General features: G+C 42.5%; 1 protein-coding gene and 1 long non-coding RNA gene across 4 annotated transcripts in view; one reads left to right on the top strand and one right to left on the bottom strand.

Moving 5' to 3' along the window:
- Positions 1-22,097, bottom strand: part of diaph3 (diaphanous-related formin 3) — a 361,935-nt gene that overhangs the window by 312,070 nt on the left and 27,768 nt on the right. For 2 of the 3 annotated variants that reach the window (XM_053683159.1, XM_053683157.1), the window contains exons 2-4: positions 18,333-18,365; positions 8,145-8,315; positions 2,389-2,493 (exon numbers count right to left, since the gene is read on the bottom strand). In XM_053683159.1, coding sequence (XP_053539134.1) covers positions 2,389-2,493; positions 8,145-8,315; positions 18,333-18,365 — 309 coding nt within the window. The remainder of the gene's footprint in view (positions 1-2,388; positions 2,494-8,144; positions 8,316-18,332; positions 18,366-22,097) is intronic. The other variant, XM_053683158.1, reaches the window with a different exon arrangement.
- LOC128633705 (uncharacterized) lies at positions 1,858-2,831 on the top strand. Its single transcript, XR_008397085.1, has 3 exons — positions 1,858-2,162; positions 2,443-2,532; positions 2,791-2,831. It is a non-coding gene; the product is annotated as an uncharacterized LOC128633705 (long non-coding RNA).

Here is a 22,097-nt window from a genome sequence, read left to right on the forward strand (position 1 = left end):
GGCGTGCAAAACAAAAAACATCCAGTGAGCAGCAGGTTTTTAGGCAGGAACGGCTTCTTGATGGGAGACATCAGGGGCCAGTGGCTTGTCTGGCCAACAAGAATGCTACAGTAACCACTCTTTACAAGTGTGGTGAGCAGAAAAGCATCTCAGCCTTCACGCAAATGGGCTACAACGGCACATCGGGTTTCTCTCCCGTCAACGAAGAACAGGAACGTGAGGCTACAGTGGCCACAGGGTCACCGAAAATGGGCATTTGAAGATTACACAAACGTCACCAGGTTTCAGGAACACCCGTTTCTGCTGCGACATGCAGGTGTTAGGGCCACAATCTACCCACTCTGTACGACTTCCAGCATGATAACGCAGCATGTCACAAGTCACGAGTCGTCTCAAACTGGTTCAATGAACAGGACGAGGAGTTCAGCGAGTACTTCAGTGGCCTCCACGCGCACCAGATCTGAATCCAATAGAACACCTTTGGGATGTGGTAGAACAGGAGATGTGCAGCTGACAAATCTGCAAGGGTTAGGTGATGAAATCATGTCGGCGTGGACCAGAATCTTAAACGAAGGCTTCCAACTCCATGGCATGAAGAATTGAGGCTGTTCTGAGAGTAGAGGTGGCCCTTCCAGTGAGTGTACATACATATACGATATAGAAGCTGATCTGCGCACTCTATATGCAGAAGTGCCTAAAAGAGGATGATTTGTATATGGACCTAACCATGTAAGAAATTGAAGTCCTTTCCAAGGCAACAATTTTTACCTTCTGTGATCTATTCGTTACAAATGTATAGAGTAACAGTGCTGCTAGCGTCTGCTCTGCCCGTGAATATATAAAATAACAGGATCTATTCCAATGCCTTTGATATTAATCTACAAAGAAATCCGACAGCCCTAATCGTTATTTAATAGGGATGCACTGAAATTTCAGCCAGCGAAAAGGGCATTTTCGGTTTTTGGCCGAGAGAGAGAAAAAAGGCTGAAGATATGAGTCGGAAATATATGCCGCCATGCCCGCCCTGCCCCTCAGTGCTCAGCACTCAGATTTCACTCTCGATCTAGCCGACGGTTATCACGGCGCTACCCGCCAAAGGGAGATCATGTCGGCGGTTTGGAAACACTTCAAAGTTTCTGATAAGGACATCAAATTTGCCATCTGCAGTGTTTGTTCAGCGGAAATTTCAAGAGGGGGTACGGCGCTGAAGAACTTTTCCACGACAGGTTTGATACACAAGCTGAACACACAACTAAAATCCCGTTCAATATGCAGCGTTTCACCTGTTGTCTTCATTAAGATGACCGTGTAGCATATTGAAACTTTCTGTATTTGCAGGATGCTAGCCTAGAGCTGCTAAGTTCATTACCCGACTGCAGTTTTGCATATCATAATAGCTAACCTTACATTATTTGAATAATTGTATAAACTGAATGAAGAATAATATTCAGTATTGTTTTAGTTGCAGCGTGCTCAGTTCAATAAAAAAGTGTGATCGTTCTGTTGATTTGCAGTTTTTCAATTCAGATTCATTAAATTCATGACATGAACTAAAAAGTCTAATATTAACACAATTATACAAAAAAAATAATAAAAACACGGCCCAGAATTTTCCCTTTCGGTGCATCACTAGTATTTAAGTAAGTTATAGCATAAAAGCTTGAGGAGCTAGAATTAGAATTTAGATTAGAAACACACATCAGAATTAGGGTCAGCATGGGGTCAACAGAGACTTACCTCCAATACGTTAAGTCAAGACCACGGCCGCAATGATACTTTCATAGTGATTCCACATAGATAAATAGGTTTAAAATCAATGGGATGAGCATGATGAATTATTTTATTTAAAAAAAAAAAAAAAAAAAAAACACACAAATGATGAGAGAAATGTTGTAGTTTATAGCTCATACATCTCGTACATGCACTGGACACTTTAGTGTATATACATGTGTACATACTTACATACAAGTATACCTTGCTCTTGTCTTGCATGTGATCAGAGGAGAATGGCCAGACCGGTTTAAGGTGATAGGAAGGCTCCAGTAACTTAAATATCCACTCGTTACAACCGTGATGAGCAGAAAAGCATCTCAGCTTGCACATCACGCTGAATCCTGAGACGCCTTGCACTCCCCTTCCCTTTAACCCATTGTATGTTGACGGTATGGTCTATTTACTGTTTGTTATGCAGAGGCTTTAGAGTTCCCAAGTCTGATTTCACTGCACCTTTCTACCGGCTACAAATTCGCATGTGAGACAAACAAACCTTTGAATCTTGACACTTGGACTAGAAAGGGTAAATCATCCGTATTGTTTGAGTTATTAACGCAGTGCATTCCAAAACACTTGAACCGCGTGGTTTGTGTGTGTGCTTTTTGACAGACTTACTGTTTTAGCCGCTGTAACAATATACTGAAGGACCATCTCTCTCTTTTTGCTCAGGTCCTTCTCTCTGAGTGGAGCTCTCTTATCTTCGTTCAAGTTCATATCCTCCTAGAAAGGCACAGAGCGAGCGTGGAGAAAAGGGTAAATGTAAGGTACTTTGAAGCACACTAAAATCTGTTTATCAGTTTAAAGTAAATATTTAATGTTAATAGAGATTAAGTAAGGTCTGTGTAATGAGTGCGAGCGGTGGCAGGACACGCAGACCGCCCACTAATTCTTAGTCCTGTGTGTACACTTGTACTGCAGTCAGCAACGTTTAAATTAAACGCACAGGTTTTCTACCTTTAAATGTAAATATCTAAGCACTCAGAAAACACTTGTTTTCTCGCCTACATTCCTCCATAGGATGCAGCTTCATCTCCTGCCAAGAGGCAACTTGATAAAAGGGGAGATGAAAACAATGAACGCAGGAGAGAAGAATAAGGTGATGCAAGCTCCATCGCTAAAGCAGCGATCAAAGCCGGAGTCCTGCTGATAATAATACCGAGATTCAAAGCAAACCTGATGAAACTTCACAACATGCATGAGGAAAATCATTAATAGACACCACAAAAAAAAAAAAAAAAAAAATCTATGTTCCTTATTTGATAAATGCTACTCAGGGCAAAGTTCATTGATCAAACTCAACATTAAACACCGCTGAAGAACTTCTGAATAGTTACTCTAACAGGGTGTTTTATTATTACATGAAGACTGCATAACAGTCTTTACCAGCTTCGAGCGCTGCAGTTATTATTCTACTCGACTTTTATTTCCTGACACCAATTTATGGGTAACACTTTCTCTGCACTGAGCCAATACGCACCACTGTCAGAGAGAAACAGTGCATCCCTATGACTTCAACACTGTTCAGCAGATTCGCAAAGTAAAGGGAATTGCACGGCGTATCACAAGCAAACAATATATAGGTTAATAACAAAGTAGGAAGGAAGAGAGAGGCCGTTCAAAATAATCTTTTGAGCCTCGTAACTGGATTTCTGTGCTGCCGTCCTAGTGATTTATTTCCCTTTATGATCTAGATAAGGAGAGTGGTTTGAGATTTGACATGGGCTCGAGGGCGGGTGGATGGACGCGCCTGCGCCTTGATGGAGGTTTGGGTCAGTGTGGCACAGAGGAAGACGCACAGAGCATGGGAAATGCACCAATTATCGCTGTTGGCCCTGTCACTACACCTGGCATGTTCATGAAACGCAACCCTCGCTTGCAGGACTGTGTAGTATGAACACTGATGTTCCTGTGACATAAACCTGGGCTCTGTGATGTGACGAACTCAACTACGAACGTGCTCAACGCCCTCACGCTCGCCAGGGCCGTGTGCCATAATCAGATGAAATCTGAGAACATCTCCCATAGTGTCCCAGTGTGAGCTGTAAGTATTTTTAAAATCATATTAACACTTTTAGCATGGTTTTAGTAGAAGTTTTGAAAAGCTTGATGATTAAGGGTTCAACAAACAATGCAGCAGGAATGAAGCATTGCTTTATATGCAGGGTCATGCCTCATGGAAAACGACTCTGGTCCTTCTCACCTTCTCTGATTAGGGCTTCGATTGGACAGTGATTGCATTCCAGTGCGGCACGACTGAAACACATAATGAAAGTGAAGTCCTCGGTTTGTTCTTAAAAAGACAATGTGATGCAAGAACAGAAATTCCCAAAAATATTTCCAAAAAGAAAGAGAATATCAACAAAGTAATTAATGCGCCCTAGTGCTCTACAGTGTGTTTGTCATTTCAGAACAAGGTCACATGGTGCTTTCTCTGCGTAATTTACGATATTTTTGCCAAGCATCTTTCTCTATATATCCAGCTCTATCTATATCTCTCTCTATATATATATATATATATATATATATATATATATATATATATATATATATATATATATATATATATATATATATATATATATATCTACATCTCTCTCTCCATCAATATTTTGCTCCCCTCCTTGTGCCTGAGAAGACGGAGGGGGTTTCACATTTCGGTGTTTTGGAATAAAAGTTGAGTCCTAACAAAGCGGGCATTTAACAACGTCTCTGAGAAATTAATTTCAGTAATACACGGCCAATTAATTCCACCTAACGGACTGGGTTTAAAGTAAATACCTACTGACTCAAAACTTAGCCAAGTTCCAAACCAGATTTGAAGTCACTGTTAAAATGCACACGCCATCAAAATTGGTGTTTTAGAGGCGTTTTGTAGGTTCCTTGGTGCTGTGAACACAAATACACCAGCTCATAGGCAGTAAGGGAAAATAAAGTACTCAATTGATATTTAATATACTTCCAGTGCATATGTCCACTTTAATTTTACACACAGAATGCCCTTAGACTTTATACATATAAATATGAACTAAAAGGTATGTATTCATAAGCATAAACAAAGATATGCTTTAAAAAATATTCGCCGTGAAAGAGCATCCATTCAGCACAAATGATCATTAGTAGTGTTTACAGCTCCATATCATGATGCTCCCGTCTCCATACTTCACTGCTGGTATAGTGTTCATGAGATCGTACGCATTACCCTTCTCTCTCTCCAGACAGGACAAGCTGAAATATTGCCAGAGCTCTATTTCTGTATACAGAATACATTGTTCCAAATGAGGTCTGATTTATCTAACTGTTTTTAAGGCACGCATCTCAGTGCCTTTTGTGTGAGCGTGGGGTGTCGGAATGGAAAGGACTGTGGTGCAGTTCATTAGTCGTTTTGCGTGTAACTCTTGTTCCTGCTGCTTTCAGGTCGTCCGCAAACAATCTGGACTGGGTTTTCGCAATACATGGAAGACATCTGGGTTTGAGATCGAAAGACGAGTACGAGACGACGGATCGGGATCCCAGCTTTCATTTCCTGATATTTGCATCGAGATGTGTTAAATAACTTGAACATATCACCCTTGGTGGCAGGCAACCCAATTTTTAGGTGAGAAAAAGTATAGGAACAGATAGGCTTGAAGTAAATTAAAAGCAAACACCACTGAATATTTGGTTGCAAATCCTTTGCTTGCAATAACTGCATAATAACTGCATCTTCAGGAGGTTAAGGTCTGGTGACTGACTTTGCCAGTCTAAAACCTTCCACTTTTTTCCCCCCGCTGATGAAGTCATCTGTTGTGTTAACTGTGCTGTTTGGGTCACTGTCTTGCTGTTCCAATACTTTAGGAGGGGACTGTTCGCAGTGGAAGTATATTAAATAGCAAAAACAAAAACCTAACATCTTGATCTCAGCTCAAACATCCGTGACCTCACTGTAATACGCGACGATTCTGAATTTGGAGATGTAGAGGCGCATTAGTGTGGGAGAGTGGGCTTGTTTCTTGATCCTGTTTTATTTTACTGCCTCGGGTTAAAAAGACGTTTTTTCATTCTCCCCCACAAGGAACCTACTGCTCTCAATGCTGTTTGCTGCAGAGGAGAAGAAAAAGACTGCTGCAGGCTGGTAAACGATTCATGGCCTGGTACCAACCCGAGGCATGGTGGATACTAGCACATCATAAAAAAAAAAATTTTTAAAAATGTAAAAGTCACAGTGCACAAATTGAACTTTTGCTGCTTTTATAATTTAGACAAAAGTTTAAAAAAATAAAAATAAAAAAAAAGCTGTAATGCTAATCAGTATCCTAATACTGTGGGGCAATTACACAACTGCAATACAGGGGTGTTACACGTTATCTCATTAACATTTACCCCAGTAAACTGTGCCCTCTATTGATGCTATCTCCAGAATTCTAAGCAGTTTTGCTTCAACATGTCATCGTGCATGTGAATTAGCAGCGAGTTTACTTGTGGCGTGGGCAGCTAAGTTCCAACAATGTGGCACAAACTTTGCTAACAAACTGCATGCTGCTATTCCCTTTGACATTATTTCCATTAGTGTCCTAACCCCTATGACTTTACTAACCCACAGGTGCTAGATGCCTCGAACAACATGTAAACAAAATGCTGGCTAGGAAGAGAGTGTTCTCGGCCATGTGGAACTGGACTGAAGTGATTTGCAAAGGTAGAAAACTGGCAGCGGTACTAGAGCATTAATCATTGGTTGGCCATGACTAAATCAGTCATTATGTTCTTCAATAGACACCAGATTGGTCCCGCACTATTGGATGCTTGATGTTTTTGGCAGTGCTCGATGGTGCAGAGGGTAGTGTTGCAGCCTCATAGCTCCAGGGTCAGCGGTTCGATACAGAGTTCGGATTACTGAGCACATTCTCTCCATAGCCGTGGAGGCTGGATTCTCCAGGTTTCCTCCCACCTCCCCACCACTTTCCTCCCAGTCCCCCAACTTGACAGTAGGGGGACTGGGTTAGGTAAATTACGACAAGGTGTGTGTGAAATGTGCCCTGTGATAGACTGCTGTCCCATCGAGGGTGAATTCCTTCCACACCCCCAGTGCTCCGGATAGGCTCTGCACCCACCTCAATACTAACCTGCGGTTACTGAAGATAAATGAATGAATGAATGAATGAATGGCAGAGCTTTCTGTGTGGATAGGGTGACATTCTCTCTCCTGTGACACTACGCAATCATGGGGAGCATCCACAGAAAAATACTTTACACCTCTGTGTATCGAACAATACATTCAACAAACCGCATCATAAAGTATGCTGTGTGTCATATAACAGTAAGATGCAATAAACATTTAAACTTGATCAAGCCCACACTCTCTCCTCGAGTTTCCTCTGTATCTCAAATCAGAAGAGGTTACAGGGTTTGTTTTTTTTTTTTTTTAAAGATACACACTAACCGTAGGCACATCAACATTTTTCACAGTGATACACTAACACCAATGCACCTGCACAGACATCATGTACATGAGAACACTCGCTCACTCTCTCTGCTGCTTTAAGACAGCTTTTCTTGACTGATTTAATCCAGGTTAAAGAATTCAAAGCAGCATTTGGTAAGTTCCTAGATGCAGGTACACTAGGTGGCTATAAGTACAGTATGTCGTCACCTGACCACTGAAAATCTCAATCCAAAACCAAGGGCATTAACACTGATTGTTCCGCCGTTGCTGTAATAATAACCTCTACTCTTCTGGGAAGGCTTTCCATTAGAATTTAGAGGATGGATGTGGGAATTTGTGCTCATTCAGACACAAGAGCACCGATGTCCAGCAAGACATCCCGGTGCAAAGTTGGTCATCCCACAGGTGTTCAGTGAGGTTGAGGTCAGGGCTCTGTGCACGACACTCAAGTTCTTCCAGTCCAACTTTGGCACATCATGTCTTCCTGGAGTTCGCTTTGAGTACAGGGGCATCGTCATGCTGGAACAGGTTTGGGCCTCTTAATTCCAGTGAAGGGAAATCATAATGCTACAGCATACAAACACTTCCTATACAACTGTGCACTTCCATCTGTGTGGAAAAAGTTCAGCGAAGAACACACATGATGTGATGGTCAGGTGTTCACAAACTTTGGGCGAAAGAGTATGACAGACTACTCAGTATAGTTAGGAACACAGGATTCAAAAACACATTTGAGCTACAAAGACTTGTGACTTCAAACACACCCCCTTGAGTCACAGCAGCAGGGAGGCCAGTGTTCCAGGTCTTAGCACAGCTGTACCAGTGTTCAGTGTTACTGAGAAAAAAAAACGTGGACCGTATGGCAGTCTGCAAACAGTAGCACGGGAAACACAACGTTAAAGCACCTTTCTTCTACAAGGGCATCAAATTGGACTTGTACAACAAGGCTTACCATCATTTTCTCAAAGAGAGCAAGAATCTCCTTCTCCGAAGTGATCCTGGAGGAGAGATCCTCAAACTCAGAAGAGGTAGACCAATCACAGGAGGACTGCTTGGTCATGTGGGAAAGCTGGGTCCTCTCCTTCTTACTGCCCGGGATACGAATACTCGCAAATCGGTCCAGCTGGAGGGAAAAAAGAAAGCCAAGACAGGTCAGTTATTACCTGTTGAAGCAAAGGGGTCTCTTTTTTGTTTTGTTTTTTAAACTTGGCTAATACTCGATTATGTTAACCTGCCTTGAGCATAATTATATTCTAGGGGTGTGACCATTTTGAACAAAATTTTCATGAAGAATAAAACATGACTAAAAAGACAATTCAAAACAATGTGCATTTTTTCTGTATAAAACTGAATAAATACAAAAAAAAAAAAAAAAAAAAAAAAAAAAAAAAAAAAAAAAAAAAAAGATACTACAAAGAGAGGTTTAATATTGTAAACAAAATGTGTAACAATTTCACCATATCTTAAAAGGAAATAAATTAAGGTATAAAAGTCTCACAAAAATGTGACTGAATAAACAAAGTCTGTGACCCGGAGGAAACGATCTCTCGGGCACTTCGGACTGCAGCGCCGCAGGTCTGGTGTAGTTTGAAAGCTCCTGAATAGAGCCTTTAAACGGTTATAACATCGTTGTGTAATCATAAATAACCTATAATGCCTGTCAGCCGTCACGATCCGGCGGTATCGGGCTATCGGTCACTTCACAACTGCAGACGAGACCCGGTAATGGTGCGGTCTCTCCACGAAAGACCATGTGACCGGCGTGCTCTGTATATTTGAACTCTATGGGTTGCACAGACTGGGAACTCTAGTGTTCACACTGCATTCGAAGCATAATCAACAGAAGGCTGATTTCCATTCTGTGTGCATCGCAATGCATTGTTACACCCCTATGAAAATCCCAGTCCCAGCAGGACATACCGTTTGATTAGCAATGATACAATGGCCTGATTGAAGTTGTTAACGGTACAGCGTCTACGTTACGGATCAGGTCATTTCCTCTTCAACCTCACACATAAGCCGTGGCAAAGTTTAATCAAAGCTCCACGGGTTACAAAACCGGTAAAATGTTTGAAATGGCATGGCTGACACAGACCCGGTGCATGTACAGTGTAACCCTGTAACCCTGGATTGATTTATACTGACAGGGCAGATGCCCACATCACAGAGATAATGATTTCCTAATTGGATTAGATTTGTCAGCAAGCTGTTTGCTGTTTTCTTGGTTTCCCACATGCACCTGCAGGTAGGTGAGATGTTATTCCGAGGTGGTGAAGGGTTTTTTTTTTTTTTCATGCTAATAACCCTTATCTTTCTGAGAAGCTTAACTTATCAACACTTATCGTCCAGGATATTTTCACAAAGCCCACCTATTGCGCGCTGGTGTGATGTGTTGGAGTTGTGAAATTAATATAACGTATACGAAGAAGCAAAATCTAAAATTTAAGAGGTGTTTACATGGCACAATGCAAAAGCTGGGGAGTGTGGTGTGGGATGCCAGGCGACACAATCGTCAGTCTCGACAGCTTAATTTGGTTTGCAGCTGCCCTAAAGCTCATATCACAACTTTGACTGATGGCAAGGATCAGTTTAATCACACGGTTTGGTCCGACGCCGAAGGACGGTGTATTTGCTATTCAGACCTCATTACCAGGGAATAGATAAGTAAATAAATATGGAGAGTCAGCGCCTTGATAAGAGCAGCAGGCATCAGAGCACACATAATACGGGCTGCTCAGAAAAGATGAAGTGCATTTCAGGGCTGTTTAGGTGTTTGCACGTCTGCGGCTCACTCGCCCACAATATCCTCCTCTTTCTTTCTCAGAGTCTTTGATGTTACTACTAATGGCTCCATATCCTTTTATTCCTTCCATCCACTCCATCAGGCAGCTCTTAAGTAATTCTGCCTGCACCTCTGAAACAAATCCACCATGTTCAACCATTCTGTTCCATATTCCCCCAAAAATCCCTCCATTTCCACCGCACATCAAACACACCCTAGAAATGGTTACCCAACGCTCATCCAATACCCATATCTACGCTCATCTACCTGGAACACAGCCTTACTTCGTACTTTCTTTCCTTCTTTCATTTTGTTCTGTTTTTTTTTTTTTTTTACCATGCCAGCTTCTATGGCTGCATTCATGGCGGGAGCCAGGTTTAGTTATTTAAATAAGAATTAAATGAGGTGTTTAAGATTCATTTTTCCTAAAAACTTTAAACCTAATGGTTTGGATTCACTTGATTAAAAACCTTTTCAAAAGTATCAGCTGAATAATATTTTCCTCAGATGTGTAGCGGTATGACAGTGCAGTAAAAGACGTTTAATGGATAGTGGCTTCTGACGAGATGAGCACTTTGGTGGATTTTCTCCCGATAGTAAAAATCGGTGTGCGACTCTTGCATGTCCTATCCGACATCGTGTGTAAATAACTTGATCCCGGCAATTATTAAAAGGGAACACAACAGGTTTTATTTCCCGTAATTGGTTGTTTAAACATTGATCCCACTCAGACTGCCATTTGCTTTTGATATATACATGGAGTGGGTTTCGGATCTGTGGAAAGTCTTCAGTAGATTCGGTGCTTCTCTGGTACACAGCAGAAAATAATATTAAATCTCTTTGCTTCAAGAGATGACAGTTTGATTAAAATCTTCACGATTGTTGAGTGATCAGTTTTAGAAGCTTGCAACGCCTCAAGACACGATTTTGAATCAGTTAATATTAAAAAATGCTTTCGCGAAGCAGTCTTAATAAACTTCAGTGCCAGGAGTAGAGCGTTTGCCTCTGCAGTGAAAACTGAACTTCGGTCGGGGATGCGTTAATCTTGCCACAGTTGGTTTGTCGGAGAAGCTGCTGCCCCTTTATTTCCAGATTTAGATCCATCTGTGCAAGTGAAGTGTGTATATACGGCTCTCAAGTCCAGAAATTGTTGATGGAAATAATTCGGCTGAGTTTTGGATTTTTGGTTCCTAGTTAAATCCAGATGGATTTCAGACTTTGAGAGCCAATGTTTAAATCCACTTTCAAGTTCTCCAGATGGGGTTTATATGTAGGCCAAATGGATGAATGAAACTTGGGGGTTTTCCATATATTGTTGAAAGCTGGAGTGGGAAAACTGAAATGAGTGCTGAATAAGCTGGGTTTTCTTTATTTGTTTCAAGTTTGGATGCATATTGTAGGGCCAACTTTAGGCGTCTGGTTTCCAAGGAAGGTATGCTGGCTTCCGCATAAAGACTTTGGATTAGTGATGTTCTGTAGGCTCCCAAAAGCTAGTCGTATACCTTGTTGGTGTACAGTGTCCAAAAGTTGTATGTATAACTTCCGATCTGATCCATAAAATGATACTTCCATAGTCCAGCTTTGAGCGTACCATGGTTCTGTACAAGTTAATGACATGAGATGTCTGCTCCACATTTGGTTCTGGATAAAACCTTTACAAATAATTCCTAGCATTAAAACATTTCTTTTTTTAATTATTATTTAATATGAGGAATAAAAGAAAGTTTTTTTATTGTTGAAATTGACACCAAGAAACTCATCTCTAACAAATTTAATGGGGACTCCATCCTAAACCGGTTCTGGTTCATCGCGTAGCGAACGAAGCCGACAGAAATGCATACAGGTGGTGTTTGTTTGTGAGAACCTGAAACCGTTCTGTGGTGACCAGGAGTGCGTTTAATTTATCTTCAGTTGAATGTGCTTGCAGCAAATGCAGATATCATCTACATATAAACTACAGAGGACATCAGAACCAAGGACTCTTGCAATGCTATTTATGTTTATATTGAAGCGGGTTACTGATAGGATACTTCCTTGAGGTACTCCAAGTTCTTGTTTCCGTAAGTTAGACGAGGCATTTGCCATTTTAACTCTAAAAAGTCTGTTTGACAAGCATTCAATGAAGATTGGCAGTCGACCTCTAAAATTCATCTGGTACAGATCCTTTAAAACACTATGTTTTCATATCGTGTCATAAGCTTTCTCCAAATCAAAGAAGACAGCTAAAACATGTTCTTTTCTGGTAAAGGCGTCACGAATGTAGCTTTCAAGACAAAGGAGGTGATCTGTAGTGCTCCGACCTTTCCTAAAACCACACTGGGCGTTACTTATGTGGTGTTTAAATTACAGTATCCAGACCAGGTAAATGGTAAATGGTCTGCACTTATATAGCCTTAGCGGTTCCAAAGCGCTTTACACTGAGTCTCATTCACCCATTCTCTCTCTCACTCACTCACTCACTCACTCACACACACACACACACACACACACACACACACACACCCCAATGGTAGCAGAGCAGCAAGGCGCTAATTTCCCATTGGGAGCAACTTGGGGTTCAGCGTCTTGCCCAGGGACACTTCGGCATGTGGAGTCATGTGGGCCTGGAATTGAAACGCCAACCCTACGATTAGTGGACGACCCGCTTGACCACCTGAGCCACAGCCGCACAGGTGATCGCTGGCCATCCTCTCCACTGTTTTGCATAAACAACTGGTTAAAGCTATAGGACGGTAGTTTACGGGGTCTTTTCCTGGCTTTGGAATAGGTATTATTTCTGCTTCATGCCAGGCGGGTGGGATTTTTCCCCGATATCCAGATGGAGTTAGAAATTCTAAAGCACATTTTCAGGGAAAGGTGGGGTAAACTCTTTAAGAAAAGGTAATAGACCTTACTTCATACCATAACGGGCTATTCATCCAGCCCTGTATATGCATGTATGGCTATCTATCCATCTGACAATGTAAAAGTGTCTGGCTCCAGTGTGTGTTCATGCTGAGCTGAACACATAATAAAGCTGATTATCCTATTCGAGTGACTACTCTCCCTCTGGCATTAAAAGTCTACGTGAATCAATAGCAACCCAAGACAAACAAAAACACATTTGCCAATCAATACCACGAAAGAAACCACACGTTCTGTACAAAAACAAGAAAATTTTAGAACAAAGAACAACAAGACAGAGCACAGAATAAATAAATAAATAAATAATAAAAGATGGCTCAGTGGGTGTGGAATTAAAGAAAGGAAGAGGATGATTGCAATGCTAAATTTCAGTGGACTTCCAATTTACAACTTGTTTGAGAAATTCATCGATAAGTGGATTAAATGAACTGCCTTCTCAATTCTAATAACATCAGACCATCTAGGCAGCACTCGCGGGCAGTTATTTTCAGTCAGAGAAGACCGGGCTGCTATGTACTTGAGTGGGGAAAGCCACATAGAAGTATTCACAACCATTTCATATACCTGTTCTGAAAGGCCCTGGAGTCTGCAACACCACTAAACAAGCAACATGAACACCAAGGAGTTCTCCAAAAAGGTCAGAGACAAAAGTTGTGGAGAAATATAGATCAGGGATGGATTATAAAAATAAAAATATCCCAAACTTTGAACATCCACAGAGCACCATTAAATCCATAATAACAAAATGGAAAGAATATGGCACTATTACAAACCTGACCGGTTTTATAGGACCACTTTAAGCTGTACACTCCACAGAGCAGGACTTTATGGAAGAGTGGCCAGGAAAAAAAGCCGTTGCTTATTAAAGTACAAAATAAGAAAATTAGAGTTCGCCAAACAGCATGTGGCAGACTTCTCAAAAACATGAAAGAAGACGCTCTGGTCTAGAGAACAACCGATGGCGGATTTTGCCGATACCGGTAACCGAATTGGGCAGCATCTTTTGGGCCGTTTTTTAAATTTATACTGAATGAAAACGTCAAATATTGCTGAACTTTATTACAAAATATATTGCTGGAATTTGAACGCACTACCTTCCAATTAGTAGCCCGACGTCTTAAATCACTGAGCTACCACCGCCCTTAAGTGTACTCAAGATTATAGTACACTCCAGACTTCCCTTTTTTCCCCTCAATTATTCTTTGTCTCACAATAAAAATTGTTTGCAACTTCTTTTTTTTTTTTTTTTTGTCCTCACCTCCCAGGGGGGGGTCAATACTTTCACAAGGCACTGTATACCAGAAATGCATATACACTTTATGACCAAATGTTTGTGGACACCTGACCACCACACCGACAGTACATGTGTTCCTCCAAACTGTTACCACAAAGATGGAAGCACACAATCATCAATAAAGTTTTTGTATGATTAGAAATTCTGAAGCATTTCCCTTCATGTTTCAGCATGCACACAAAGCGAGGTCCTTGAAGACCTGGTTTGTCAAGGTTGGAACTGAAGAACGAGTGTCCTGCACAGAGCCCTAACCTCAACCCCACTGAACACCTTTAAGATAAATTGGAATGCCGACTGAACCCCAGGCCTGCTCGTCCGACATCAGAGCCTGACCTCACTGCAGGTTTCTTACACCACTCGAAAACAAGGCCTCCTGCTCCACACGAAGGACACAACAAAACAACAGCGGTAAACGAGAAAGTCCCTGACAGCATGCTGACGCCATTTATCGATATCGTAATAAATGATAACACAGTGCACTTTTCTGAGATTTCACCAGTATGGTGTATTTTCTTTTATAATTACAATTTAAATGCTACTGCATGGATGCCACTGATTCGACATCTCTCTTTTATTTAAACTTTTGTCTTTGTAGGCATTAAAGAAGAGTTTCTTCTTTTGTTAATATTACTACTGTTTTGCAGACAGTGTGCTGGCTAAATCATATATCGTGATACGCATCAGGTATAGTCAAAATATGTCCTCAAGTATCGTGATATGATACTTGTGTCACATCGCCCAGCCCTAACGTAAAAGTACAACTGAAAATAATGGAACTCACTGCCTTGGATGTTAATTAATTCTAGAAAGTCTAGGTCTACATGTTGGAATTTGTAGGCGAAGAGAGAATATTGAGCCCCGTGACACAGTGCTTAGTAGACGCTAATGGTCAGATACCTACCAGAAACATACAAATGTTCGGGTTTCTCGTAATATAAAGCTGGAACGGTCCCTGCTACATTTGTTGTCTAACTCTTCACCCTTGCAGAATAGTCCCAGTGAAAATGTCAGTCACGTTGGCTTATTTCAATGCGTTTGTTAACTTATAATTTAGTTCAATATTCAAGTGGATTAAAAATTAAGTACAACCATACACAGAAAGCTTTTATAGTCACTTTCTTCCACATTTTTATGGGAGTTCATCTCCGCATTCAAATTTATCCTCTGAATTAATTTTATCTAACCCCCTTCAGTCTAGCGACGGCTATACCATGTTCCCTTAATAAAGAGAACGATGAGTCACTAGCTATTTGCCTATAAAAGCATAAAAGACTGAAATGCCCCATTCAACATTTGGATGCCCGAGAGCATTGTCATCCATTAACATGCAGACCAGTCAATTGAGGAGCTCTCCAGAAGTTGCATATTTAAATCTGGAGCTTTTTAACAATCTACTGCTCAGCCTTTAGTGCATCTGTTGGGAGAATTTTTCCATCACCATCATCAAGTCCTGTTTATTCCCTGCTATGCTAAAGGAAACCCGTTTCATCAGTCCTGGGCAGTGGAGCTCAAACTTGCTTCATATACGTACTTCTGAAAGTCAAAGTTAATAGTCAACTATTACATGCACACAAATTATTCACTTAATATATTAGCAAGCTGAAATGGCCCACTGTTTGAATTAAATTTTTATGCAAACGCTAATTTCGCTAACTACTAATAACCTGCTGGAGCGAACAGCCACACCTGGCGTACACTGCACTGGTAATGAGACTAATTTAAATGTTTTTCATTTACCAACACAATTACACAGAAAATGTGCTGCGTAGCAGGATAGGATAGGATAGGACTCGTTTCCAGCATCAGTACTAGCTTCTGACTTTTTCACTTTATATATCCCTTCATAAACTTCCAGCTGATAAATGTAACTTGTATACATGGTATTCGTCTTAATGTTCTCAGAAGTAATCTCAAAACATAAATCTCAGATACGGTGCGGCGGCTGTGGATCAGGTGGTAGAGCGGGTCGTCCACTAATCGTAGGGTCGGCGGTTCGATTCCCGGACCACGTGACTCCACATGCCGAAGTGTCCTTGGGCAAGACGCTGAACCCCGAGTTGCTCCCGATGGAAAGCTAGCACCTTGCATGGCGGCTCTGCTACCATTGGTGCGAGAGTGTGTGTGAATGAGACACAGTGTAAAGCGCTTCGGATAAAAGCGCTAAATAAGAGCAGACCATTTACAATGCCTTGCGAAAACATTCAACCCATCAAAGGTCATCAGATTCATCTGGATTACAAATGACACACAGATGCAGCCAGTATTTTTACTGCAAACAAATATGCTTGCAAAGTCAACATTTAAAGTTGAAAATCCATTATTTGTCAGCAGATCTTTAAAAAAAAAAATTATTAAAATAAAAATTCCAACTGAATAATGCTTCTTGCATAAGTATTTAATTTTCGTACTGATTTATCTATTTAATGCACATTTAGTACACATTAGTACTTGGTAGAAGCTCCTTCTGCTGCAGTAAAAGCTTTAAGTGTGTTGGGGTAAGTTCCTACCAGCTCCGCACACGGTTTGAGAGATTTTCACCCATTCCTCCTGGCAGATTTGCTCCAAGTTCGTCAGGTTGGTTGGATATTGATTGTTGACTGCAATTTTCAAACGGTGCCACGGATTCTCGATGGGATTCAGATCAGGACTTGGACTTGGCCACTATAGAACATTTTTGTTCTTAACCGTTCCCATGTTTCTTTTGCCTCGTACTGTGGCTCCAATTTTCCTGTAGAAAGGTGAAGTTTAGTGTTTGTTTGGGGTTGTTTTGTTTTTGTTTTTTTTACAGCAGACTGAAGCAGGCTCTCTTGTAATAATGTTCCTTCTATTCTCCCTTCAATTGTGACAAGAACCCCAGGTTTTGAGAATGACAAGCGGCCCCAGAACACGACGCTTCCACCACCGTATTTCACCCAAGTGAAGGTGTTAATTGAGGAATGGCTTGCGTGAGGTTTGCTCCACACATAGTACTTTGAAACTTGCCCAAGTTCTGTATCCTGGTTGCATCCCACCAAAACACACATATACTTATGCATTCATATGGTTCGTCATGGTGTTTCTTTCTAGCCAACCTCCCATCCAGTCCTCAACTATACAGAGCTCTTGAAATGGTTGTCTGGTTCACCTTCACTCCACTCTCAGCCTCTGTACTCTGTAGCTCCTTCAGAGTCACTGTTGGCCTCGCTGTGGCTTCCCTCATGATCTTGTTATTGCATTTTGACGGATTATTGAGATTTGATGGACGGCCTTGCCTTGGGGGTGTTCGGGTGGTGTGATGCAGCCTTCGCTTCCTCACTACTAAAGCAACAGTGTTCATAGAGACGTCCAACCATCTTAAATATAATTTTACACCCCATTCCTAAGTTATGAAATTCTATTACCTTACCTTTAACATCCTTCGAATGCACCTTACTCTTCATACTCTTCAAAGACATAAGCCTTTCCTTCAGGCGGACCTTCTCTTCAATGGCAGTTCAACCGAGGTGGTTTTTGTCCAGAAAACGGGAGCTGTTTTAATACTTCAAAGATGAACCGTGTCCTCATTAAGACAATATCCCTCGGGGGATGAAAACTTTTGAACCAGATATGTATTTGAAATACTTGATCAATAATTCGCCCCGGTTTGAAAATGGGCTTAAATTCCTTACTACTCATAATTTCTACATTGCTATCTCCTGATATAGCAAACGCCACTAAACACCTCAAATACAAACACAAATCCATGCAGTGTGTAAGAGCCGAATATAATCGGTTACACTTTCAGCAAGATTAAACCAACGGCCAACACGGAGCACGTTTAGATGCGGTCTCAAGGTCAGTCACAATGCATGCTTTACAAGAGCACAGCGTTATTACGAGCAACTTCTACAGTGTTAGTGGAAGAGAGAAGACCGTTAACAAAGGACAAAAGTCTGTAGTATGATTTCAGATAAAAAGCTTCTCAGATCTGCGCTGCTGCCTCATTGCCTACATCAAAATTAGTTAATTAGCTACCATGCATTCATACTGCAAGCTTCTTTTTTTAATAAAGAGCCCAGTTAGTAGTGAGAAGACAGACTCTCGGTTTTGGCTAATAAACAGACACGGCTCATCAAAACAGATCGCAGCATGATGTTAGTCAATAACAGCACCAAAAGAATCAAAGAGCAAGAGGATCTTACCACATCATCAGTAAGTGTTCTGATGTTTAAGGGCTACGAACAGAGAGAAGCAATGTGATTAGAACATTTATTTAAAAAAATAAAAAATTAAAATGCACCAGACCTTCAGCTGTAAAACTGTATGCTAAACGCAGCAGGAACTTCATAACAGAAGTTATCTGATGTACAACAAGACTTTAGATTTAAAGGATTAGCAGGTCATTTACAAATTCGGTAGCCTGAGGGAGTATACAAATCCACGCTGCTCTCAATGCTAGGGATAAAAGTCGAGACATGGAGCAGTAGGTTAAGCGGTGATCTCTTACTGGACTGGGGTGACGAGGGTGTGTGTACAGGGACGGAAGCGGACTCTAAACTGATGTTACGCTACAGTACAGAGTGGCTGAACCGCTCCTCTAATGCTCAGTAGATCCAGCAAGTAGAGATTGTTTACTGTATTAGTCAGAGTCCAGAGAGACAAAAACACTCTCATTATCTATGTATATTTATTTTTTGTTCCATTTTTCTTTTTATAGCTATTGGCAATATTCTAATTGCTCTGTCACACCGATAAAACTCAATGATGTTAACTCAGTTAAGAGACAGAGAGAGAAATACAGACTGACCGAGAGAGAGAGAGAAAGCGAGAAAGAGAGAGAGAATAAGAGACAGAGACACAAAGAGAGACAGAAAGAGTGAGAGACAGACAGTGACACACAGAGAGAGAAGACAGAGAGAGAGAGAGAGAGGCAGACAGGCAGGCAGAGAGAGAGAGAGAGAAAGCGAGAAAGAGAGAGAGAATAAGAGACAGACACAAAGAGAGACAGAAAGAGTGAGAGACAGACAGTGACACACAGAGAGAGAAGACAGAGAGAGAGAGAGAGAGAGGCAGACAGGCAGGCAGAGAGAGAGAGAGAGAGATGCACAGACAGACAAAAAGAGAGACAGACAGAGAGAGAGGCAGAAAAACAAACAGACAGAGAGAGAGTGGGGCAGACGGAGGGAGTAGAAAGACAGGGAGAGGAGAGAGAGGGAGGGAGAAAGAGAGAGAGGGAGTGAGAGACAGAGAGGGAGTGAGAGGGAGAGGGAGAGAGAGAGAGAGGGAGAGAGAGACAGAGAGGGAGTGAGAAGGAGAGGGAGAGAGAGGGAGAGAGAGAGAGCGGGGGAGAGAGGGAGAGACGGAGAGAGAGAGAGGGAGAGACGGAGAGAGAGAGAGAGCGGGGGAGAGAGAGCGGGGGGGAGAGACGGAGAGAGAGACGGAGAGAGAGAGGGAGAGACGGAGAGAGAGAGGGAGAGACAGAGAGAGAGCGGGAGAGAGACGGAGAGAGAGGGAGAGACAGAGAGAGAGAGAGACAGAGAGAGAGACGGAGAGAGAGAGAGGGAGAGAGAGAGAGAGAGAGAGAGAGAGAGAGAGAGCGGGAGAGACAGAGAGAGAGAGCGGGAGAGAGAGAGCGGGAGAGACGGAGAGAGAGCGGGAGAGACGGAGAGAGAGCGGGAGAGACGGAGAGAGCGCGGGAGAGACGGAGAGAGCGCGGGAGAGACGGAGAGAGCGGGAGAGACGGAGAGAGCGGGAGAGACAGAGAGAGAGAGCGGGAGAGACAGAGAGAGAGAGCGGGAGAGACAGAGAGAGAGAGCGGGAGAGACAGAGAGAGAGAGCGGGAGAGACAGAGAGAGAGAGCGGGAGAGACAGAGAGAGAGCGGGAGAGACGGAGAGAGAGCGGGAGAGACGGAGAGAGAGCGGGAGAGACTGAGAGAGAGAGCGGGAGAGACTGAGAGAGAGCGGGAGAGACAGAGAGAGAGAGCGGGAGAGACAGAGAGAGAGAGCGGGAGAGACAGAGAGAGAGCGGGAGAGACAGAGAGAGAGCGGGAGAGACGGAGAGAGAGCGGGAGAGACAGAGAGAGCGGGAGAGACAGAGAGAGCGGGAGAGACAGAGAGAGAGAGCGGGAGAGACAGAGAGAGAGAGCGGGAGAGACAGAGAGAGAGCGGGAGAGACAGAGAGAGAGCGGGAGAGACAGAGAGAGAGAGCGGGAGAGACAGAGAGAGAGCGGGAGAGACGGAGAGAGAGCGGGAGAGACGGAGAGAGAGCGGGAGAGACTGAGAGAGAGAGCGGGAGAGACTGAGAGAGAGCGGGAGAGACAGAGAGAGAGAGCGGGAGAGACAGAGAGAGAGAGCGGGAGAGACAGAGAGAGAGCGGGAGAGACAGAGAGAGAGCGGGAGAGACAGAGAGAGAGCGGGAGAGACAGAGAGAGAGAGCGGGAGAGACAGAGAGAGAGAGCGGGAGAGACAGAGAGAGAGCGGGAGAGACAGAGAGAGAGAGCGGGAGAGACAGAGAGAGAGAGCGGGAGAGACGGAGAGAGAGCGGGAGAGACAGAGAGAGAGCGGGAGAGACTGAGAGAGAGCGCGGGAGAGACGGAGAGAGAGAGCGGGAGAGACGGAGAGAGACAAAGAGAGGAGTGGAGAGACAGAGACTGTAGAGAGAGAGACACAGACAGACGAGCAGATGTTACATTATTTATAAATCCAGCTGTAGCTTGAGTTTCTGGGGTTTAAATTAAACCTCAATTCAAGTGACCAGTCAGAATAACTCTGTATATAAACTGCATATATACACACACACACATACACACACACATACACACACAACATATAAAACTACACTACTAACTATAAGGAGTGAAAGAGAGAAAAACAAACAGCAGGTGGTTATTTCCATGGCTGTAGCACAATGAGGAAAAGAGCATGCTTCACAGTCGTTTCCCTCAGTACACACACACACACACACACACACACACACACACACACACGTCCTCCTGCGTATACACCATGTACTTTACTGCACATGGAACTGACGCGGCATCTGACGTAGCCTCATATTCAACAGTTTCCGTGTGTGTGTGTGTGTGTGTGTGTGTGTGTGTGTGTGTGTGTGTGTGTGTGTGTGAGTGAATATTGAGCAAGCGACATCAATGCTGCACACCGCTGCATGCACAGACATCAATCGATAGTGCAGACCTTCATTAGCATAAACGTAGAGGGAAGAACACAAATGTCGACCTGTCTAATGAAGTGTGTGGGATTAATATTTGTATTCTGTTTAGCGAGACAGACACACGGACAGAATATTAGAGACAGGAAGTATTTCAGTGTCTATCCATCCAAGTGTCTAGTAAAAACTCTAATCTATCCTCTAGTGCTCTTCTTATAAACACCAGTAAATATGCATTCCCATCTAGGGTTCTTTTCCTTTTCTCCAGTCTCTTACTCCAGTGGTCCTCGTCCTCTCCGTGTCCAGTGTATGCTAGTTTTAGCTCTACTTTTACTTTCCTCTTTTTATTGCTACTGGGAATATTCTGACGGCCAAACAAACAAAACATGAGAAATTAAAAACCGTCTTAGGAGAGCGACACACTTCTGCAACCTTCGCTGTGAATGATGTGGCAGAATGTCACAGTCTGAGGGACAGCGAGACACCAACTGTCCAACACACACCCGGAAAAGAAAAAGAAAATTCTCTCGTTTTTTATTAGAAAAAATTTTAACAGAGAGAGAGAGAGAGAGAGAGAGAGAGAGAGAGAGAGAGAGAGAGAGAGAGAGAAATAGGTAGCGAGATAGAGAGAGACAGAGAGAAAGAGAGATAGAGAGAGATGGAGAGAAAGAGAGATATGGATAGAGAGAGAGAGAGAGAGAGAGAGATAGAGAGAGATGGAGAGAAAGAGATATGGATAGAGAGAGAGAGAGAAGAGAGAGAGAAAAGAGAGATCGAGAGAAAATGTATGTATATATAT

Source organism: Ictalurus punctatus, chromosome 10, assembly GCF_001660625.3.
Source record: "Ictalurus punctatus breed USDA103 chromosome 10, Coco_2.0, whole genome shotgun sequence".
NCBI classification, from domain to species: Eukaryota; Metazoa; Chordata; class Actinopteri; order Siluriformes; family Ictaluridae; genus Ictalurus; species Ictalurus punctatus.